General features: G+C 37.6%; 1 protein-coding gene across 1 annotated transcript in view; it reads right to left on the minus strand.

Moving 5' to 3' along the window:
• Window positions 1–19,951, minus strand: part of LOC138934973 (uncharacterized) — a 66,677-nt gene that overhangs the window by 20,857 nt on the left and 25,869 nt on the right. The window contains exon 2 of the mRNA XM_070299163.1: window positions 9,477–9,604. Coding sequence (XP_070155264.1) covers window positions 9,477–9,604 — 128 coding nt within the window. The remainder of the gene's footprint in view (window positions 1–9,476; window positions 9,605–19,951) is intronic.

A 19,951-nucleotide genomic window follows, 5' to 3' on the forward strand; every position in this document is an offset into this window, starting at 1 on the left:
TATGTAAAGTGAATTTTACTGAGAAATTCTTGTCTAAAATTCGAGGAGTATAATATTTTAGTATTGTATTTTATTATAAATATATTAGCTAGATCGACTAGAGTGAATCAACTTGAAGAGCTTGAAAGGGGATGAAGAAGCGACCCGATAAAATAATTTGTCGGTTTTAAGACACTATGTCTCTCGCAGCATTCTCGTTTTTCCGGAGAAAATTGTTTTCATCGTATGGTGCTAAGAAGAGGGGTAGGGAGGGGGAGGGGGGGGGGAAGGGAAGAAAGGTTCGCATTAAAATGTCGATGGTGTCATTATTGACGTGAGGTCGCAGCGTATCGTTTTCGGAACTTTCGTTAAAATGCATCGAAGCGCATCGCCGATAAGTGCACGTCGCTCTTCTTTCATGAATATCCGTATCGCGAGAGAATGATGAGGGTACGAGTTTATCTCGCGAACGTTATAATATACGGACACGTGGGTGTGTCCAGTACGCATATATTTAGCTGTGTAGCTGCATGCGTTTTACGTATGCGCGACAAGGAGATGAGATGTACCGCGGCGACCGCCGTTTGGATAAAGGGGATGTTTTATGTATAAAAAGTGTGGCCGGAGTGAAAGGAGACGTCGCGCGGGAAGGAAGGAAGCGCAACAGAAGCCACGTATAAACAGTCTCGCGTCCAAGGAAAACGAATTCGACGCCGACGAACTGTAAGGAACAGATGTGGCTTCCTTTCCTTCCCTTCCTTTTAAGGATAGCAATGTAGTCACATGTGTAATGGAATGCTTTAATCAATCACATAATGCCTGATATAAATTATCGTTTTGTCTACGCGAGATTTTTTGAGGAAAATACAAAGGTCGGAAAGAGAATATTTACTAAAAAAGAAGAAAGAGATAACGAATGTAAAAGACATAAAATTAACGATTTACTATCAATTTGGAAAATGTATCCTATCGTTATATATAATTGCAAATATATTTAAAAGATGCGCTGTAAAGTAATATTATATATATATATATATTTTTTTTTTCAAAATTACAATAAGACGTTATTTTCTGTTATTTTTCTGTTTTCTGTATCTGGCTTTTATTTCTCACGTCGCGCGATTTTATCAGGCATCTCTTCGCAAAGTTATTGAAAATACGAAAAAAAAATATTCGGAGATATTCTAATCTGCCGTTCAAACGCGAATGCGAATACTCTGTAGGTATTTCCTTCATCTCGCAAGTATTGTAGAAATTCAAGGCATTGGTGGCATATGAAGGCACTTTTACTGCCACAATATCTGAAGAAGCATATCGATTCTGTCTTCAGAAAGTATGTGTCTTATGTCAGTCGGTATCTTTGAGTCAAGTAAAATATTTATACTCGGAGATGTATCGACATTTTCAAGAATATCTTTATGTGAAAATAGAGATGTAACGCGAAAGTTTCAGGACGCTCTAAATTATTCTTCTCTCGTTCATGAAAAAATATTTATTCGGCACAGAATTTGATATTTACTTTTTATAAATGATCAGTTTGAATTATCCGTCGATTCGTAAATATTCTTGTTTACAGAAGAAACTTGAAAAATTTTTTATTTCTCTTCCTTGGAAAGATTTACAAATTAAAAACCTACTACGGTTTCAAATTCGGTTTCGCAAGCTCAACGCGTATAATTTATGTTTCACGTATCGTCCTTCATATTTCATGTCGCGAACAGGGCGTAAAGAATTTTTCTCCCTCCCCCGACAAACGAGTTCACCAACCGGCGATATTTCACGGGTGTTATGCAGTCGCGTGTCATTTCGATTTTTACAGCGCTGTTGTTGCTTACCGTTTCGTCCGAGTCCGCGTGATTTATAGATTAATATCTACGATCGCAAGCATCACCGGAAAAGAATTATAATCAGGAGAGAATATTAAAATCGTTTTTTTTTTTAATTTCAAATTATATTTCCACACATTTCGCGCCTTACTGATGGGATAGTTTTCCTGAATATGTTGTGTGTGTTTGTATGCAAATTTTATTTCTCTGTCACATTTGCAAAAGTAGTAAGGGATGGTGGGCGGCGAAGGATACTCGTACAATCGCGATGCGGCTTCTTTCTTTCGGTTGCTATCTCAGCGATTCCTTGGGGAACTGAATAATGAGCGAGCAAGCATTCAATTTAGCGAGGAATACCACGGACAGGAATGTAAGGATCCACCCCGGGTTGCCTGAATAATGGCGCCGCCGCCGAGAGGTTTCTCTGCCGAAGCTCTATTTATTCTAGACGAAATTTTATTTGTTACTCTCTACAGTTACGAAGAAAAAGTTTGCCCCTCTGCAAATGTATCACAGTTTCACATGTACGTCGGTTAATTTTAGCTTCGTTTCTAGAAATAGATGGAGAGAATCAGTCAAACTAAGGGTTGAAGAGTTAACCGACGTTGATAAAACCGGTTTCTCTGAACGGAAAACGGAATAAACTTCCCTTTTACACAATCTAAACCTCTTTGAGATACAAATGTACCGTAAAATTTCGTCGACAATGGACGCGGTTGGAATAAATTTGATCACGTTTCACGTGATACACTCCGTGTCATACACAAGCGCGGGAATGACGTGCCATTTGCTCGCTCGCGTGACAGTGATTTTTCCGAGCAAACGACGATAATTTCGACCGATTCGAAAATCGTCAATTCCAGCTAGGCCGCCCCCGACTAGGAATCTCGACATGAGCGGACGATATATGTATCTCGAATCGAGAAGATTGATGTGCATGTACATGGTAGCATTCGTTTTCGTGGTACAAACGAGCCTCCGTGAAAAAAAACGAGATTGTAAACCACTCTGAGAAGAAAAGTACACGCCGATAGTGTGTTGTCGGCAGAGGAAAAATCAAATCGAATGCAAAAATGGATACGATGAGAAATTGAAAGCTACAAATAACGAAATAAAGAAAAAAAAAAAAAACGTGTTTTCTCTATATTTAAAGACGGAGAAATTATTTATTTCTCTGTATATTCGACGCACTCTAATTATAAGAATACATTTAAGATATGACTTTTCGCATTTTGCATATTATTTTTTTTTTAATATTATCTTGGACACTGCTTTGTAATCTGAATATATTTGTGTTTTATCGCGATCAATATTGTGTACTATAATTTAGCCAATATCCGATACGACAAAACTGCTGCTACAATTTCATCGTATCGATGAATTATTTTTTATATTAGATTCTATTTTTTTTTTATTTTTATATGTGATTTTTAAAGAAGATGAAATCTATAAGATTCAATAGTATATCATAGACTGCTTCTGTGTTTTAATTTCTATTAAATTAATTTTTTCTCAAGATATTTTAAAGAATATAGTAGTAATCTTTGTTTTTTTTTTTTTGGTACATAACGTTAAATTTTTTTATAATGTTATAGAAATAAGTCACTTACACATTTAAGTCCCATTTATCACGGTTGATTTATTACGATCTCGTTTTCCTTTCTCCTCGAGGCACCGTATGTGTATTCGCGATGGGTAAAAAATTAATATCTATTGCGCCGGGTACGGATCGCAATTAATTCGATAGAGGTTAAATTATAGACGTATGTGCGCGCGAACGCACATGCGTATATATGCGAACATGTGTGCGTGCAATTTTACCCCTCATCTCGCCGCGCACGCAGTCACGTTCGATGCAGTTTAAACGCGCAAACTCCTACATACTTCCGCGCAACGGTTTATTGGCTCGAAAACGGCAGGTTGAGTTGTTCTTTTTTTTTTTTGCCCCATCTTTTTTTCCCATGATGGAAAACGCCAACGCAGAGGCGCGTTATGAAAGTCCGATGCGGCAAACGCTGCGGTGTTCGTCGCTCAATTATCGCAGCAAAGTTTCGATTCTTTGCATCAGAAACGCTTGCTAAATTGTACAATATGTACGCCCTGTTATTATTTATTGCATAAAATATAATAATAAAATTGAAAATGCGCGCGGTTTTGCAAAAAACGTGCGTTTGTAAAATTTGTTTTACTGCGAGCAAAAGAGAATTTTGCGGTACAATTTAATCGCGTGAATATATAATAATAATAATAATAATAATAATAATAGTTTACACTTTTGATTATATATTTGATATAAAATAGGATGCAATTATAATCGTCGTATGTAATATATTGTAATTATTCCCAATTTGCTTCTCAAAGCTCGCCTCACGTGTCGATTATATTACTCGCGCGGACTTGCTGGTGCACAAAATCGTGGGTAGCGAGCCATAGTGTTGAGTGAATCGCGTTTAATGAAGCATGCAAAAAACGCGAAAGGGTACAAGAGATAAAAGCGGCAATTAGCATTAATAAAGAGAAAAAGAGAGAGAGAGAGAGAGAGAGAGAGGGAGGGGAGGGGGGCAGCGAGAGTCACGTTTTCATCACTGTTTACTGCAATACTAAAATTGATTTCCAAGGAATCATGTAATTCGCGTAAGAATAATTCTGCCAAGATAACTGGATAGTTTTCAGTCAAATAATTTCATATTTTTCGATTCTCCTGTTTGAACAATTCACAGTTAAAAGTCGGATAAAATGATGCGCGGAATAGAAGAAATTTGCGTGAAAGAATCAGCAGGGCTCTTGTTCGTTCGCATGCGACAGGCCATCGAGTCGAGAGAGATCCATTGAAGAACGATCGCGAAATGATGAATCGTGAGAAGAAACGACGGCGAGGAGGGAAAGGAGGGGGGTGGGTGGGGAGGGAGGGAGGGGGATAAACGTGCTCCATTTTCCGGCGCGGCGCGTCCCGGTCCGGAAAAATCGATCCATAAAAAGCGGCCCGTAAGATTTCGCGAAACTCTTGACCGTGCACATCAGCTGTGCATGATGTCACGTTTCAACCGTACGCCGATTTATCATTCTGATCCTTGTCCCGCCATTATCGAAATTCTTACGTATATAGCGAGAGAGTACCATGATCGAAAGATGATTCTTGGTAAAGTCGTTTTTCCGCCTAGCTCCTCTCCAAAAGATCGAACGACGACGCTACGAATGCAATTCCCGATTTTGATTATTTCTATTATTCGAATGAACGTTGTTAAAATAAAAATAGGTTTTACATAAGATTTACGACAATTATTTATTAATTAATTATATTTAACATTGATTAAAGTAAAATCAACACTAATCTCCCCTAATTTTAACACAGATGTCTGTAATAACATTGAAAGAGAAAAAAATTAAATTCGACAATTCGTATTGTTATTGTCAATGCAACAAATGTTGGATGATAAAGGTTGAAATCTTAAAAATAAAATCTTGTTGAGGTTTTAAAGAGGATCGCGTACAAAGACATATGATGGATACACTTTTATCTCTTCAATGAAAGAGCTCGACACGTAAACCGTTCGAACCGCAAAATCTGCGAATAAAAGCTAATCTAAAAAAATCAGTAGTAAAACTTTGAATATTTTTTTTTTTTTTAAGAGTATCCGCCGAAAGAAGTGTCTTGCTTAAGAAATAACGGAATTGTATCACTCTCGATGCTAAGAACAAAACTATCCAAAAATAAAAACTACAGAAACGACCAGTTTCGGTCGTTTAGATTCAAGAGATAGTAATGCAATTGCCTCGGCAATTGCATTGTCCCACGTGGCTTAATTGAATACTGTAAAGATATAAAATAATTGTTCGATTTCACGTACGATCCCCCTGATAAAAGAATTCTTTAGATATTTTTTTGTCATACGTGAATTTTCGCAATTATAAGAAAAAAAATTGATATCGATCTCGATGTCATAAAAATTGCACATGTGAAAAGGAGAAAAATATTATATGTAAAAAGAATCATAAACTTATCTTTGATCTTAAATTGACGGGAAATTGGCCGATGATTATGGATTCATTCCTCAGGGGAACACTCTATCTCGGCATTTTTCAATCGCTTTTAATCAAGAATTATAAAGACTCTCTCCTATCATGTGCGGATGCGTTCTTTTCGTTAACCTCGTATCGTTCGTTTCATCCAATTCCGCCGAATCTCGCCGATGGACGAATATTAAGCTTTCGCACCCTCGATCGAGAATATACCATCCAATCTCTATGCAGATGCGAAACGAGCATGTCGAATCGCATGCGCGAGAAAAAAAGTGTGCCGTCGAACGGCAGATGAAGGGAGCCAGCCATCCGATTTCGGTGGGAAAGCCACGCCGAGCAGATTCGAGATAGGATTTCTCTCTATATCCGTACTCGCGTTTCGGCACCGCAGATTTATTTGCGGTATTCTCGCTGTCGCACGAATGTCTTTAGAGAAATAAAGAAATCCGAACGCGGAACTGTTATTTTTTTTTTTATGAAACAAAACACGCCATAGGGTAGTCGTGATCTTGGACGATATGAAGGAAGGATATGATATCATAATATAGAATCTGCAGCTGCTTTCGATTGTTTAATTTACGAAATAAACATTTGTCGGTCGCATACATTTTTAATTGAGAGATAACATATTATATTTTTAGAATAAACTTAAAGATACAAAATTAATTTTTTATCAAAATGTATCAAATTTGACCATATTTATTATTGAAATGGCCACGATATGAAAATATTCGAACACATGAAGAGATAAATTATTCGCTAATATAATACAATATAAATATTCTCATAATAGTGACACGTGCCCTTGAAACTTGAGAAGGGTAAACGGCGTTAATAATGACAGCCGCAAACGCGGACTTCGTTATTTAAAAGAAGATTATTTTTACAGTAAAGGATGGCGTGTCTCAGTAAACCGGGGAGAATTAATCGGAGTTAATAATTAATTAGTTTTTTCGTCACGAGTAAAGGGTAGCGCCTCTCAGTAAATCGGGGAGAAATAATCGGAGTTAATAATTAACGATAGTTTCTTCGTCATGAATGCGCGAATAGAATTTTTTTCAAATCCCGACTTTTCTCTAAGATAATTTTTAAAGTTAGGCTAGAGATTAAGAAAGCGCTGAATATTAATGAAAATTTTTAATCGATCCCATTGAAAATAACTTTAGTTATTGACATTTAACCTAATGAATATGTTATACATATATTCGGAAAGTCTGTAATTTTAGCTGAATCTCTCTTGAATAAATAAAATTTGCGTTTCAGTATCAGTGTCGACAGAATTATTTTTTTCAAAAGAATTTCTGTTGCGTGAATCAAATTTTATTTTACAAAAATCTCGTTTTTCATCTTTTATCCTTTAATCAAGATTATCTAGTGTTTATTGTGCATTAATGGGACGCTTGACGATAGCGATCGGTTTTTTACAAATCAAGCAATTGGATAAAATTCAAAAAACATTTAGGTTTATAGTTATTGTACCAATTCGCCTGCTGATACTGATCTGCGGTAGCCGAAAAGATAAAGAGAGAGAGAGAGAGAGAGAGAGAGAGAGAGAGAGAGAGAGAGAGAGAGAGACAGGATGTTCCCGTGAGAAACGCGTACGATCGGTGGCCTGTCACAGCCGATAACCCTGTGCTAAATGTTAATTAATACGTCGTGATATATGCAATTGGCACTAATTTGAAGGCCAAATCGGAATGCAAGACCCGGTGCAGTATAAGGGGGATGGGAAGAGGGAGAGGGAGCGAGGACGCGTGCGTGATAATGCAGTACTTGCAGTGAATGCACCTCGAGGCCCGGAAGGCATCGAAACCGGCTCCGCCCCGTTGGTAGAGAATTGCCGGTTACCTCGATCGAGGAGACTTGGAAGCCGTTATCGCGTGCACGAACAGCATTTAATTACAGACTATCGCTTCTTCCCCCCCCCCCCCCTCCCCTTCTCTACCGTCCTTGCCCCCATCTCTACGAAACTCCCGAATTCGATACGCCGGAAAATAATCGACCGGATGCTGCGGGATCAACGTTCACCATTGTTCGCCGACCATAATCGAACAACGACGCGGGGAAAGGGAAAGGGAAAGAGATGAATCGGGAGGCAATAGATAACAAGGATAGAAGCCGCAAAGAGAGAGCAAGGGGAGAGGAAGCCGATTTCATCGAACTCATTTAATTCAATAGAGCGATAAAGAGATCCGGAAGGGGGATCTCTCTATCGTTATGCTGATCAGACCGTCTTATTAAGACGTTACGGTTGTAAACTTCGAGATTCGTAGACGCTAGGGAGCTTCCGCGAGGTTTCGCCTCGGCAAGACCTTCAAGTTTCCAATTGTTTGCCATTGTCATGCCGTGGGCGGACCATCATCGACCTTTACTACTTCACCCTACTGTACTTTCTTATCCGAAACCGTGCAAATTCAGGGAGATTTTATTATGCGCAGGGATTTCATTTGCATGCCAAACGTTTTTTGCATTTATTCTCTTATTCAAAAGCCACAGGAAGTGATATTTATTATCATCGTTTTCCAGTTTATACAATATTATTTTTACTTACAAATTCTGAATTTATTTCTTGACGTATATATTTATTTGAATAAAATATATTAAAAGAAATTATGATTTTATTTAAATGAATAAACTTTCTTAAGCTGACATTGGTTTATCTGTAACATAATAGAATTAATTAATTAATTTAATACTTACTATCCATTTTATGATGTTAGGAGATGTCAGGAATGAATTTGATCATTCATGCATTTCACAAAGAATAGATACGTTTTCGCAGACTTGGTGATAAATTATTTCATCGTAATAAGAGAAGCATAAACGGAAACACATTTGCGATATGCAATGTGTACAGAGCCGTGAAATTGAGACACGGGTCATTTATGCAAAATGCATTTCATCTCGAATCCTAAAATTACGTTTAGATTATTGAAATCACGTTTAAAATTATTGTTAGAAGTTTAAAGAAGAGCTTTTTCGGCAAAAAATCGTAGATTAAATAAATTACAAAATAAGATGATTTGATTGCTTAAAATATCAAAGTAGATGTTAGATCAAACATTGGGGTGAAAAGCAGGAGAAAAATTTCGACTCGGACTTTTATCAAGTATCTTTGATTGAAAGTCTCAAATTTATCCAACCGGTATTATTGCTGCTTGAATATTTACAGTTCTATTTCGGACGCTCCCGCGAGTTATTTCTCCAAATTTGCGTAATCCCTTCGATGCGAGAAAATCTCTGCGCGTTCAGCCGAGAAAAAGCATCGTCGAAGGCGAACGGACGCTGCAGGGAACTTCCCAGAGCCAATTTGCGCAGACTCGTCTCATAAATCCGACATTGGCGAGAGTCCGCCGAGAGGTAAATAACGTCGTTCGTTATAGCCGACTTTGGAAGAATGTCAAGCGATATCCTTGGCGCCGCATCGGCGTGAAAGAAATATTTATCTTTTTACGAGACTCGGGGGACGAACCTTCCGTTTCCGGTTACGCTCGCGCGAGTGTCCTCGAGAAAAATTTTCCAATATAAGGTGTATATTTTTTATTACTTATTCCCATAATAATATTTGCTTTCTGATAATCGAGGCGTCTCGTGTATCGTTTAGTTATTTAAAAGTTTAAACGGGGGAAAAAAAAAATATATGATACTTACGATGCACCATTCCTCCGCGGATGAGCATTCCATCAGCATTTGTGCGGTGTAATTAAGGCACGGTGTAATGCTGCCGACCCCCTCGTTGTACTGTCCGCATCTGTAACATCTAATACCGTGCACGGCACCTGCAACAAGATAAATTAATTCAATTAACATTCCGAATCGTCAACATGCTTCGTGTGAGAAGCGTGCCATTGCGTGAAGTTGCCACTATTGCAAGCACACCTTATATAGAGATTTAGAGTGAGATTTTAAAAATTCGTTTTCCCCATTTTCTCTTTTTCTTTTTTATCTATCTATTCGCTGCGTCGGCGAAAATAATTGACGACGGACGACCAAACATCGTCAATTCGCAGCTGATCTCTCGACTCGCGATCCGATTAATTCCGCGCGAATCGCCAAAATTCGGGGAATCGATAGAATCTATAAAGCGCGTTTAATCGCGTCTCGTAAACGCGAAAACTCGGACGCCGCTTTATTCCGCTCGCGCGAGTAATGGCTCCGTGGCACGTATCGCGAACTTGGTCGGGGGTTTTCATGACGGGAGCGAGTAGTTTTACTGCGCTTTGTCGCGCCAGGACCGATCGGACTTTTTCGCCGGCGAATATAATGCATACTCGTAAAATCGAAGATTTACGAGGACAGGGTGCGCGCGAGCACGCTAAGTGCCGATTCCAGATGAGACGCTATACATGAAAGGGAAGATTCATTCGAGCTCTATCGTCCGATTTAATTCACTTGCCCGTCCACCATCATGGCACGAGAGAACCATACGTTCCTAAATTTTAAATTTATTTAATCGATTTTTCATTAAATAGTTTCGAAATATTTAATGTACGATATATAAATTTTATTTCAAGTCTACATACACTATATATTTTTTTATAAGATTAGGTTTTAATGTATAACATAAAAATTTTGTTACACTATCTTATCACAAAAATTCTATTTTAATTATATTATAATATATAATATAATATAAAAAAAAATTTATTTTATTATTATTTAAGACAGATAACAAGAATAAATATTTTTTCACTCAACGATATTTATATTCGATGAAATTAGATAAACCTGGCTTAATTATCTTCTCACAAATGCAACGGGTCAAACTTTCAATGAGCTTCTTTTAAAAAGGAAGAAAAGCAAAAGGAGGAGGTCCAATTGATAAGGGTAATAAAGCGTTTTAAGTATTCGCCACAAATGCACGGTGAGTTCTTCTTCCGAACTTCAATAGTTTTCTAACGCGGTCTGAGGAAGAGAAGAAGACTCCTCCGGTCTCCTTGAGAGGTGAACCACCGTGGAACCTCGTTAGAACTTTACAAACTTGCGAGTTTATCGAGCCTGATGTTTCGTAACGTCACTCGCCACCGTATTGAATCAAGCTTCTCGACAAGTTATCAAGATTGTTTGTACGTATTCATTTGTGCGCCGTATGTTCAGTATAATTTTTATTTTTTATATAAATTGAGGTTGTAAAATAAACGGCGGAATGTCAGTTAATCGAGGAAGGGAATGAGATAATTTTTACATAAATCTTATTTTTATACGGTATATCGTAAAACCAAGTATGAAAATGCCAGGATTTTATATCAACCGTCTCCCAAGCTGTAAACAGGAACATCGTAGACGTAAAAAAGGGGGATTACACTCTTTCCCTCCTCTCCCCTTTACAAGGTTATTTCTTTATCGGTCCACTGCGTCGCGACGTAACGATATAAAGCGTTACAATCCGTGGCCTCCCGACCGGACGTAGTCGCATAAGCTATACCGCAAAAGTTGTCCGGCAACAAGAAATAAAACGAGATCAATCCGCGCGCGGCGGTGCCATTATATCCGAAACCGCGAGAGAACGAATCGTCTCGTTTTTCGGAATCCTTTTTGCCCTGGCATAGTGTTTTCCTATTTCCAATAAAATATTTTTGCCGCATCCTGATCTGGAAAGAGGGAAAGAGAGAGAGAGAGAGAGAGAGAGAGAGAGAGAGAGAGAGAGGGAAAGGGAGAAAGAGAGCACCCTGCGCCGGAACCGACTCAATAAAGAGGTAACTTTTCCAATTTTCTGCAAAATTCGCCCGCTGCGGAATTCGATACGCCAATCTACCAAATCCTTAACCCGACTACACACCATCCGCCTCTCCCTTTAATCTTTCGAAGATCATTTTATTACATCGATAGATATAGAGAGATAGCTTGAGAGGGAGATATTATTTAGCGATTAAAATAATTAATATAATCGATCAGATTCAATTCGACATATTATACAATAGCTGGAATAATAATTTCGTGTGCACGATACACGTTCAAATTTCACAGGTTTAGATTAGTCGATATACGAATCAATTGAATGAGAAATGAAATTAACGCGATATTTTCCTTTCGCGAAAAATGCCACGAATCCTTTTCAGCGCGAGAATAAAATACCGTCAAATCTGTTTCGCGGCCGAGGACTCGAGACCTCTCATTTCTACGGCTTGATATGGCGAAGACGTGACATATAAATTCTACACGCGGAGGAAGAAAAATATCGGGTAGTAAATTTCCCCGCGAAAGAGACGGACGGGTGTGCTCTATATCTATTGTACTTGCGCGCGCGCGCGCGCGAATGATTTATCTCGTCGCTTATTTTTTCTACGATGTGTATGTATATGTATACCTGGCGCGATGGAAACCGCATTTTTGCCGGATACGATACCGCGATATCGTATTGATGATAGCGCGGCCAGACGTGCCGAAATGTATTTATTTCGCCGTTGTCATTATTATTTCGTGTGGGTATACGTGGCCGTGATCGGATCCGGCTGGTTCGCCGAAACCGCCCCGTTCGATACCCTGAAAATTGGAATGATCGTCCCCTGCGCGATTTCGCAGACAATTCAGAAAATTGATTGCCCCTATACAACGGCATTTAGAGGTTTATGGCTCTCTTATGCTATAATTAACTAAAAGTTAATTAAATATAGTAAGTAAAAGCTGAGAGATAAGCCAAGCAACAAATTCAAATATATTATATGAACTGAAAATTTGTTAATCAGTGTAATGAGATGTGATAAGGTAAATTATCGATTTTTCAATTCTATTATATTATCCGTTAGCAAATATTTGTCTTCGATCAGATATAATAGAATCCGGGATATCAATATATTTCGACTTTGGAATGTACGCGCAGTGAGATTTTCGTGAATTTATTTTTGCTACTCAATATTTTGCCATAATTTTCTGAGCAGAAATAAAAAATATTTTTCGAACATAGAATTGGGACTTTAAATATACGAAGAATAAAACAAAACTTTGACATCTTTCAATATATTGTACAATTGAAAAATTTCATTATATATTAAAATTGTATGTAGCTATTATATTGATTGAGATGATAGTGATTAAAATTATGGCATAACTTTATGTAAATGTAGCGGACGTCAAATATTCGTCCTGGCAATTGTCGACAATGGAATTTGCACAGCCGCTGTTTTGAAAACAATTTAAACTTTGTCGCCCCGAGTGAGCTCGAGCGACCATCGAGGAAGAACTCGAACAGACGAGAGCAAAGTCCTGACGAAGTCCTTACGCTTCCGCAAGGTTTTTGTTCGTTACCGGCAGATGAGTTAACTACTATTTTCTCTTCGATATGAGGCAGGCAAATAATTGATCATGATTATATCGCGAATGCGATTGGAAGTTAACAGTCTTCTTCGCGAAATTATCATAAAAAAATCTTTTTAAACACATATAATATATAAATTAATGTGTTACTTTTTTTATGTAATTTGTTATATTTAAGTTCATGTCAATGATATTCTTTTCTTAATTTAAGAGTAAAATATCACAAATTTATATATATATAATTTTATATTAATATCATTTAATTTTATTAACATAAAATTTATATTATATTTATATTTTTTATTTAAGAGTTAAATACACTAAAATTTATATTATAAAAATATTGAGAAAGTATAATTTGTTCATTTTTGAGAAGAAGAGGGAATTCTACAGTTGACTTATCATACGGAGCTTTTGATAAAAACTTGGACACATCCCATGATGCAAAATTATTTTCCGTATCACATTCTTACGGTATAATAAAATCGCGATATATCTTCATAGATCACATCATTCAAACGTCAGATTCAAAGAGGAATGCGACATATCCCGCGGCAGTAAAAGTTACGTAAGGACGAATTCTGTACGGGAAAGGAAGTTCGCGGATCACGTAGGATCGAGGCTCTCGTAGCGGATAACGTCATTACTTGAGCGTCGTAAGATATCGAAGCGGAAATGCCGATCTCGATGCCGTCGCAATCAGCTTTGTGGAGGGTTTAACTTGCGTTTGAGAGCGATGTTATCATGTAAAATACATTTGAGATAAAAGTTAGATCTTCTCCGTCTACGAAAGTCTCGTGGATTTATCAACGCGCGGAATGAAGGCGGATTATTACTCTGTTCGCCAAGAATGAAAGTAATTTCGCAGGAAAGTTTCCGCGGGGACATCTCAAGCAGAAATATTTGCGCAGGTTGTAATATAAAGAGGCTGATCTTCCTTCTTGAAAAAATGAAGGAGAAAAGGAAAAGAGAAAGAAAGCCAACGGGAAACGTTCATTAAATTTACAGACAATTCTCATCAACATGATTTTATACAAAGTGTTTCAAGACTATTGGATGCTATTTAAATAAATATATAAAGATAAATAAATGTATATAAAATATTAATTTATAAAGATATTTAAAATCTATTGGAGTGACGCGAACGAGACAGTTGCGCGAGAATTTTCGTTGAGAAATAAGCAGCAATGCTTTAATGAAGACGAAACCGCTCTGTTGTTTCTTCGTTACAAGTATTCCCCGAGCTAGTCGTCCGCGGCCCGCTATCTTATCGTAAGTCCAAAGAATTTCGAAACCGACAGATTCCGAAGCGAGGCATCCAAGTACTCCCAACTCTTGGAATTTCCCTACCGGGAGTAAAAGCCCGTCTTAGATCGTCTATGTCGGCGTGGTGTGACGCTTTAGGCATCCTGCTTGGATTTCGACACAACGGAATTCCCTCTTCCGTCCGTATCGATCGGCTATATGAGGAGATTTGCGACATCCAATTTCCGATATTAATCAGCATTCTGACTATGACAATCATCAAATCGAACAATATCGATAGATTCATACATGCAACAACCACGTCGACCTACGATTGACAATTGAATCGCGAGTAATAGAATATTTAATAAACTTTTCGAAATCAATTTTTCGAAATAAATTTAAAAAGAGAGGTCTGGCTTTCTGTTATTAAAACACACCGCTCTACAAAAAAAGTATAATCAACACATCTGCCTGTAAATTATACACGTACTCGAGAAAGGAAATATATTTAATAGGGGTCTCAAAGATACGTGACATAAGTCTTCGAATTTTCGACGGAAACGAGGCGTAACGTAAAGTCGAGTCGACCGCGTGGACCACGTGGTCCGTGATTTACGGATGCGGCGAGAGTGGCAACGAACGATCTCGAAGCCGTTGCAGAGAATTCCGGGACGTAAATGATAGGCGAGCGTAGCTAAAACAGCTGTTGCTTTACGTCATTTCACGGGTAGTTGGTCCAATCGGGCAACCGTTCCAGCGCTTCGATAGCGGTAGAAACGGGGAGATGCTCGCAAGTTATATTCGCGTCGCCGGCAGATACATTTCCATCGATAGAGTCGCGAGCGAGTTAAGGTGTGGCTGTCGGAAATTTACCAAGAGAATCCTGTGAATTTATATCGTTTATGGGTTACATCTTAATTATGCTGATTTATAGGGGGATTATAAAGCTTTATAGAAATGAGTAAAATTCCCGTTAAGAGTTTTGCGAGATATAAAAAACAGGGTCGCATAAGTAATTATGAGAAATGGGCAAAAAATAATATTTGAAATGAGAGAAAAAAATCTACTACTGGTAACTATGCGGATTTATAAGAATTATTACATAACTACGCTTTTTACATCATATTAAGGCCCCAATCTACTTTAATAATATGAAAAATTGATAATTTTTAGGAATTTTTTAATAAATTTTTAGAGACATATTTTTCAGAGATATCATACTTTCAGAAAATATAAAAAAAATTGATTTTTTTTTTCCCCTTTAAAATAGAGAGTAATAGGTCCTTAAAGCTTCTTCTTTTCTCTTTCTCTCTCTCTCTCTCTCTCTCTTTCCTTTTCTTCTTTTAAAAATATTTTAATATCGATCTTCACACATATGGTACATATTTAAATTATATATTTTGATATCAGCATATAATTCGTCAAAGTTTCTCCCTTTCTCTTCCAAAACCGTAAATCAACAATCGCGACAGTGATGTCATCGATAGTGATCTCGAAGGTCGTAGCGGAAGTGCCGAGGCGTCTGTCGTCTCTCGTGTTCGGAATCGATCTAGCGTCCTTGGTCCCGAGGCTTTCACATGACGCGCGATGCCTAACTTGACCCAACCGTGTCAAGAGTCGTTCTTCGCGTCAAATTTTTCCTCCGAGAATTTCTCGCCGGGATAGGTACTCCGGCGACTTTCGAAATATGTTATCCTTTGCCCTCTCCTGCACACCCGAGCTTCGAGAAGAAGGAAAGAGGGATAGGTAATTAGCTGGCTAAGCACTTGTCTCGAGAAACCCTCGAAGCCTCGCCACGCCGTTAAAGAACGCGACGGGTTGCAACGAGGGTGACCGAGGCAGAGGTCCGTGACTAATCTAAATCTCCGGAATCCATTTCTGAAGCCACACGCGAACGCAGATCTCGCAAACTCGCCTTCCCGAGATGATAATACACGAAGTGCACTTTCGCGTCTTGTCATTTTTTTTCGAACTGTCATCGTACATATTTGAATAATCGCTATTATTAATAACCAATTGCGATGCGCGCTATTACCTCGAGATATATTTAAATGCAGCAAGGCTGCACGTAACGCTTTATGCATACGAAACAAGTTAGATTTGGAACACGTTAAATCATAAAATAATCACCGTTAACTCTGATCACAATCGAAAATTGTTATAAGCATTTAGAAATTATTTTCACGCAAAAAAACGCATATGTAAAATTATTCTGCTCTGTTTATAACTGGTATACGAACGAATTTTCGAACTTTGGGAAGTCAGAATGAGCGGCAAATATAGTTCAAATTGAGTTGGAAGAAAGTTACATTGCGATGAAAAATTATTACCTTTGGATAACTCCGGGGATTTCGAATAAAACGTGAAGTTTTGAGAATTTGGAGAAAACTTTTTGTGTAGAAAATATATAAAAATATCTCGAGAGGGAGAAAAAGATAGCTTCTCATTCCGAGATCGTCGCAAATTCAATTTCATTTGTGGGTTAAAAAAAAAAATACCTTTGCGCACACACATACACGCAGAATGTCATAATGTCGAAATTTATTAAATTAAATTAATTTTATTATTAATAAATAAATTTATTTTGAAATCTTGAAAAGTATAAGTTTCGAATATTTTCTTCGGATATTTTCAAAAACTTTTAAGGCATGTCTCTTATCATTATAAATCTATCGAGTTAATGATACGAAGAACAGTTTAATCTGTAAATGTTGAAAGCAATGCACTCGTCAGTTTGCATTCATGCGATATAAGATTAGCTGGGTCCGAGGCCATAAGCTCACGAGACGTTAGGAAGATGAGTGCGCCCATCCATAAAGCAACAAGGTTCTTGGATGGCGGTGCGAGAAAACAGTGGAAAGCGCCAGTGGACCATCCTTTCGGGAAATCTTCAAGTCGCGAACCACACTGTTATTTCAAGCATAATACTTGCTCTATCTTTTCAACCGTTATTAATGTCCTTAAATATATAACTATTAAAGTGCGCGCCGGCTGACTAGACTCGGGAATTATTCACTTTGTCCGATTACAGCCGAGAATGATCCACTTACTCGATGTTCGCCTACATTTGATCTAGAACCAATTTTCATTTTCTTATCTTATCACATCGATAATTATAATAATTAGATGATTCTTTCGCATTGCGTTTTTTCTTCTCCCTTTATGCGTTATTATTTAAATATTCTACTATTATTCTACTATCATTTAAATATTATTTTATTATTTTGTAATTTTCTTGCAAAGGGGAAAGGGAGGTATTTTCCATGTGTGCATTTGTGCTCTTAGGGAAATATATATAGTTTCAAAATACAAAATAAGCTACCACGATATATACTGCTATTAATTACATAACGTCATTGTGGCGGAGAGGATTTTACCCGCGATACAAATCATCCCGAGCGCAAAACGATTATCCTATACACGTTTTCCGCGTTCGTAACACTCGCATAACACTGTAATACCGCAATGACCACTATGCAGAGGTGCTATGCGACCCCCACGCTGCCGAGTATCGGGATGCACTCGCGTGCGCGTGCAATGCGACGATGCACGCGTGGACACATTCTGTCGTCTTCTCTCGCATGGAATTCCATGAAATACTGTTTAAGGAGGGACTGGATGGTATAAGCTACGTTGAAAGTTAATGAATCTAATACATTTCGAGACTCATAAATTTTTGACATTGCGCGCGCACAAAGCACTTTAAGCCTTTTGAAATATAAAATTAATCATTAATTTATGAGTTGAAATAAAGATTTGCTTTATAAAATTAAAATTTTTATTTTTCATGAATTTTTCTCTACTGTCATTATACAATACAATTTTCGTGATACAGCCATTAGAAAAAAGTTCAATATAAGATAATATTTACGATTTTGAGATTATATTCTAATTATATTCTACAGAGCGAATCTCTCTTTATTTTAACATATAAATTACTTATTAATTTTATATTTTGAAGAGGCTAAAAGTGTGCGTTGCACAACATTTATGAACTTCGAAATGTATTGGATTTATTAACTTTTTAACTGATTCATTCGGTTTTCCTCCTTAACAGAGAAAGAGAGAATGATGAAATAGAGTTATCATATTATTTCGTGACCGGCGTCCGTATTTTCGCGTGCGTGTTCCAGCCATTATATTTATCAACGCTCTCGTATTATCGAATTTGTTTTTGCTGCTCGATTCCTTTTTACCGATTTCACCCGACTATGGATCGTAAACGGAACGGAAAGTGATTTACGTACGTACATACGTTGCATGCAAATAATCTCCTTAAAAACTCGTAATAACCGAGGAGAAATTGCGCTTCTCATTTCAATTGCGGTGAAAGGTCTTCAGTACGTTTAATTCGTTCCGAATTCCTAACTTATCCCGTATGCATGGAATGTTACGTCAAATCGCGGCACCGGAAGGATGACGTTTCGCGCGCGTATAGAAATTGTAGGCGAAACTCGTTCGATCGAAATGACAGATAATCGCGTACCTTACAGACTAGCTATAAAATATTCATAACGCAAACATATATTTTGTAAAGCAATATTTGCACTCGTAGTTTCATTTCTTCTCTTCGAGAAAAATTATCTCTTTCTATAATTCTCTTATATTATTTTTTCCCATCATACCGAAATACATACCCACACATACACCCACACATATACACACAAGTAATACCTGTTCCTGTGATATTGTATCGAAATTATTTAGCCAAAACGGTACGTCAATATTAATCTTCATCGATATCATTCATTTGGCCAAAGTGATCAACGGGACAAAAAGATTGAATCAAATCGAACATGATTTTTCGAAGATTGTAATTTCGCCGAGCCGATATCTGTCCAAATAAAAGCATCGTTAAGATAACTAATCGTTGGTGCCACATCGGGATGGGTGGATCCCAGCCGGTTCCAGGGACAGAGTTTGACGAAGCCAAGGTGGATGGGGGTGGGTCGAGGCCTCGACTGGGTTGGGCAAACCGACCTAGATAAGTTAGTAGTGAATCGGCGCACCAGACTCCGTACTGTATATGCCGGTGTTGAAACTTACTGTTCTACTGCGCCATCGGTTCGCGGCAGGGTAACGTGATTTCGAAATAAGAGTCGTTGGCACGGTTACACTCCCATAGGAGACGCGAAAAATCTTGGGCGCGTTGAAAGATGTGCGAAAATAAAAATTAAAACTAGCCAATTCACGCGTTGTATCATAAAATTGAGACAAAATAATATTTTAAAATTTTAAATATTTGTGTGATTGATCTTACACGAATTAGAGATAAATACTTCAGACATTTATTTCTCATTAGAGACTCTTTGCGCGTAAGCAATTGAAATAATTATTTCTTTCTCGTTATATGGGCAGTGAAATATTTAAACATTACTTTGATGAATTTCTACTTATTCTATTTATTTCACTTTCATATCTGTGTTTCTATTTCATTAAATTACGTTAATTGTTGTTTAACAAAACAAAATTATTTAAATGATTATTATCGCAAATTCGTATATACAATTTTCGTTCGCACCGTCGACTGACGTTACAAACGTATATTCGAGAATTGCACAAGAATGCTGTAGTAAATGAAATATGACGCTCGAAAGATTTAACTGACGGACGGTTTTCTTCGC

The sequence above is a fragment of the Polyergus mexicanus genome, unplaced genomic scaffold, assembly GCF_030449975.1.
Source record: "Polyergus mexicanus isolate NDT 795.1 unplaced genomic scaffold, iyPolMexi1.0 SCAF_7, whole genome shotgun sequence".
Lineage (NCBI taxonomy): Eukaryota > Metazoa > Arthropoda > Insecta > Hymenoptera > Formicidae > Polyergus > Polyergus mexicanus.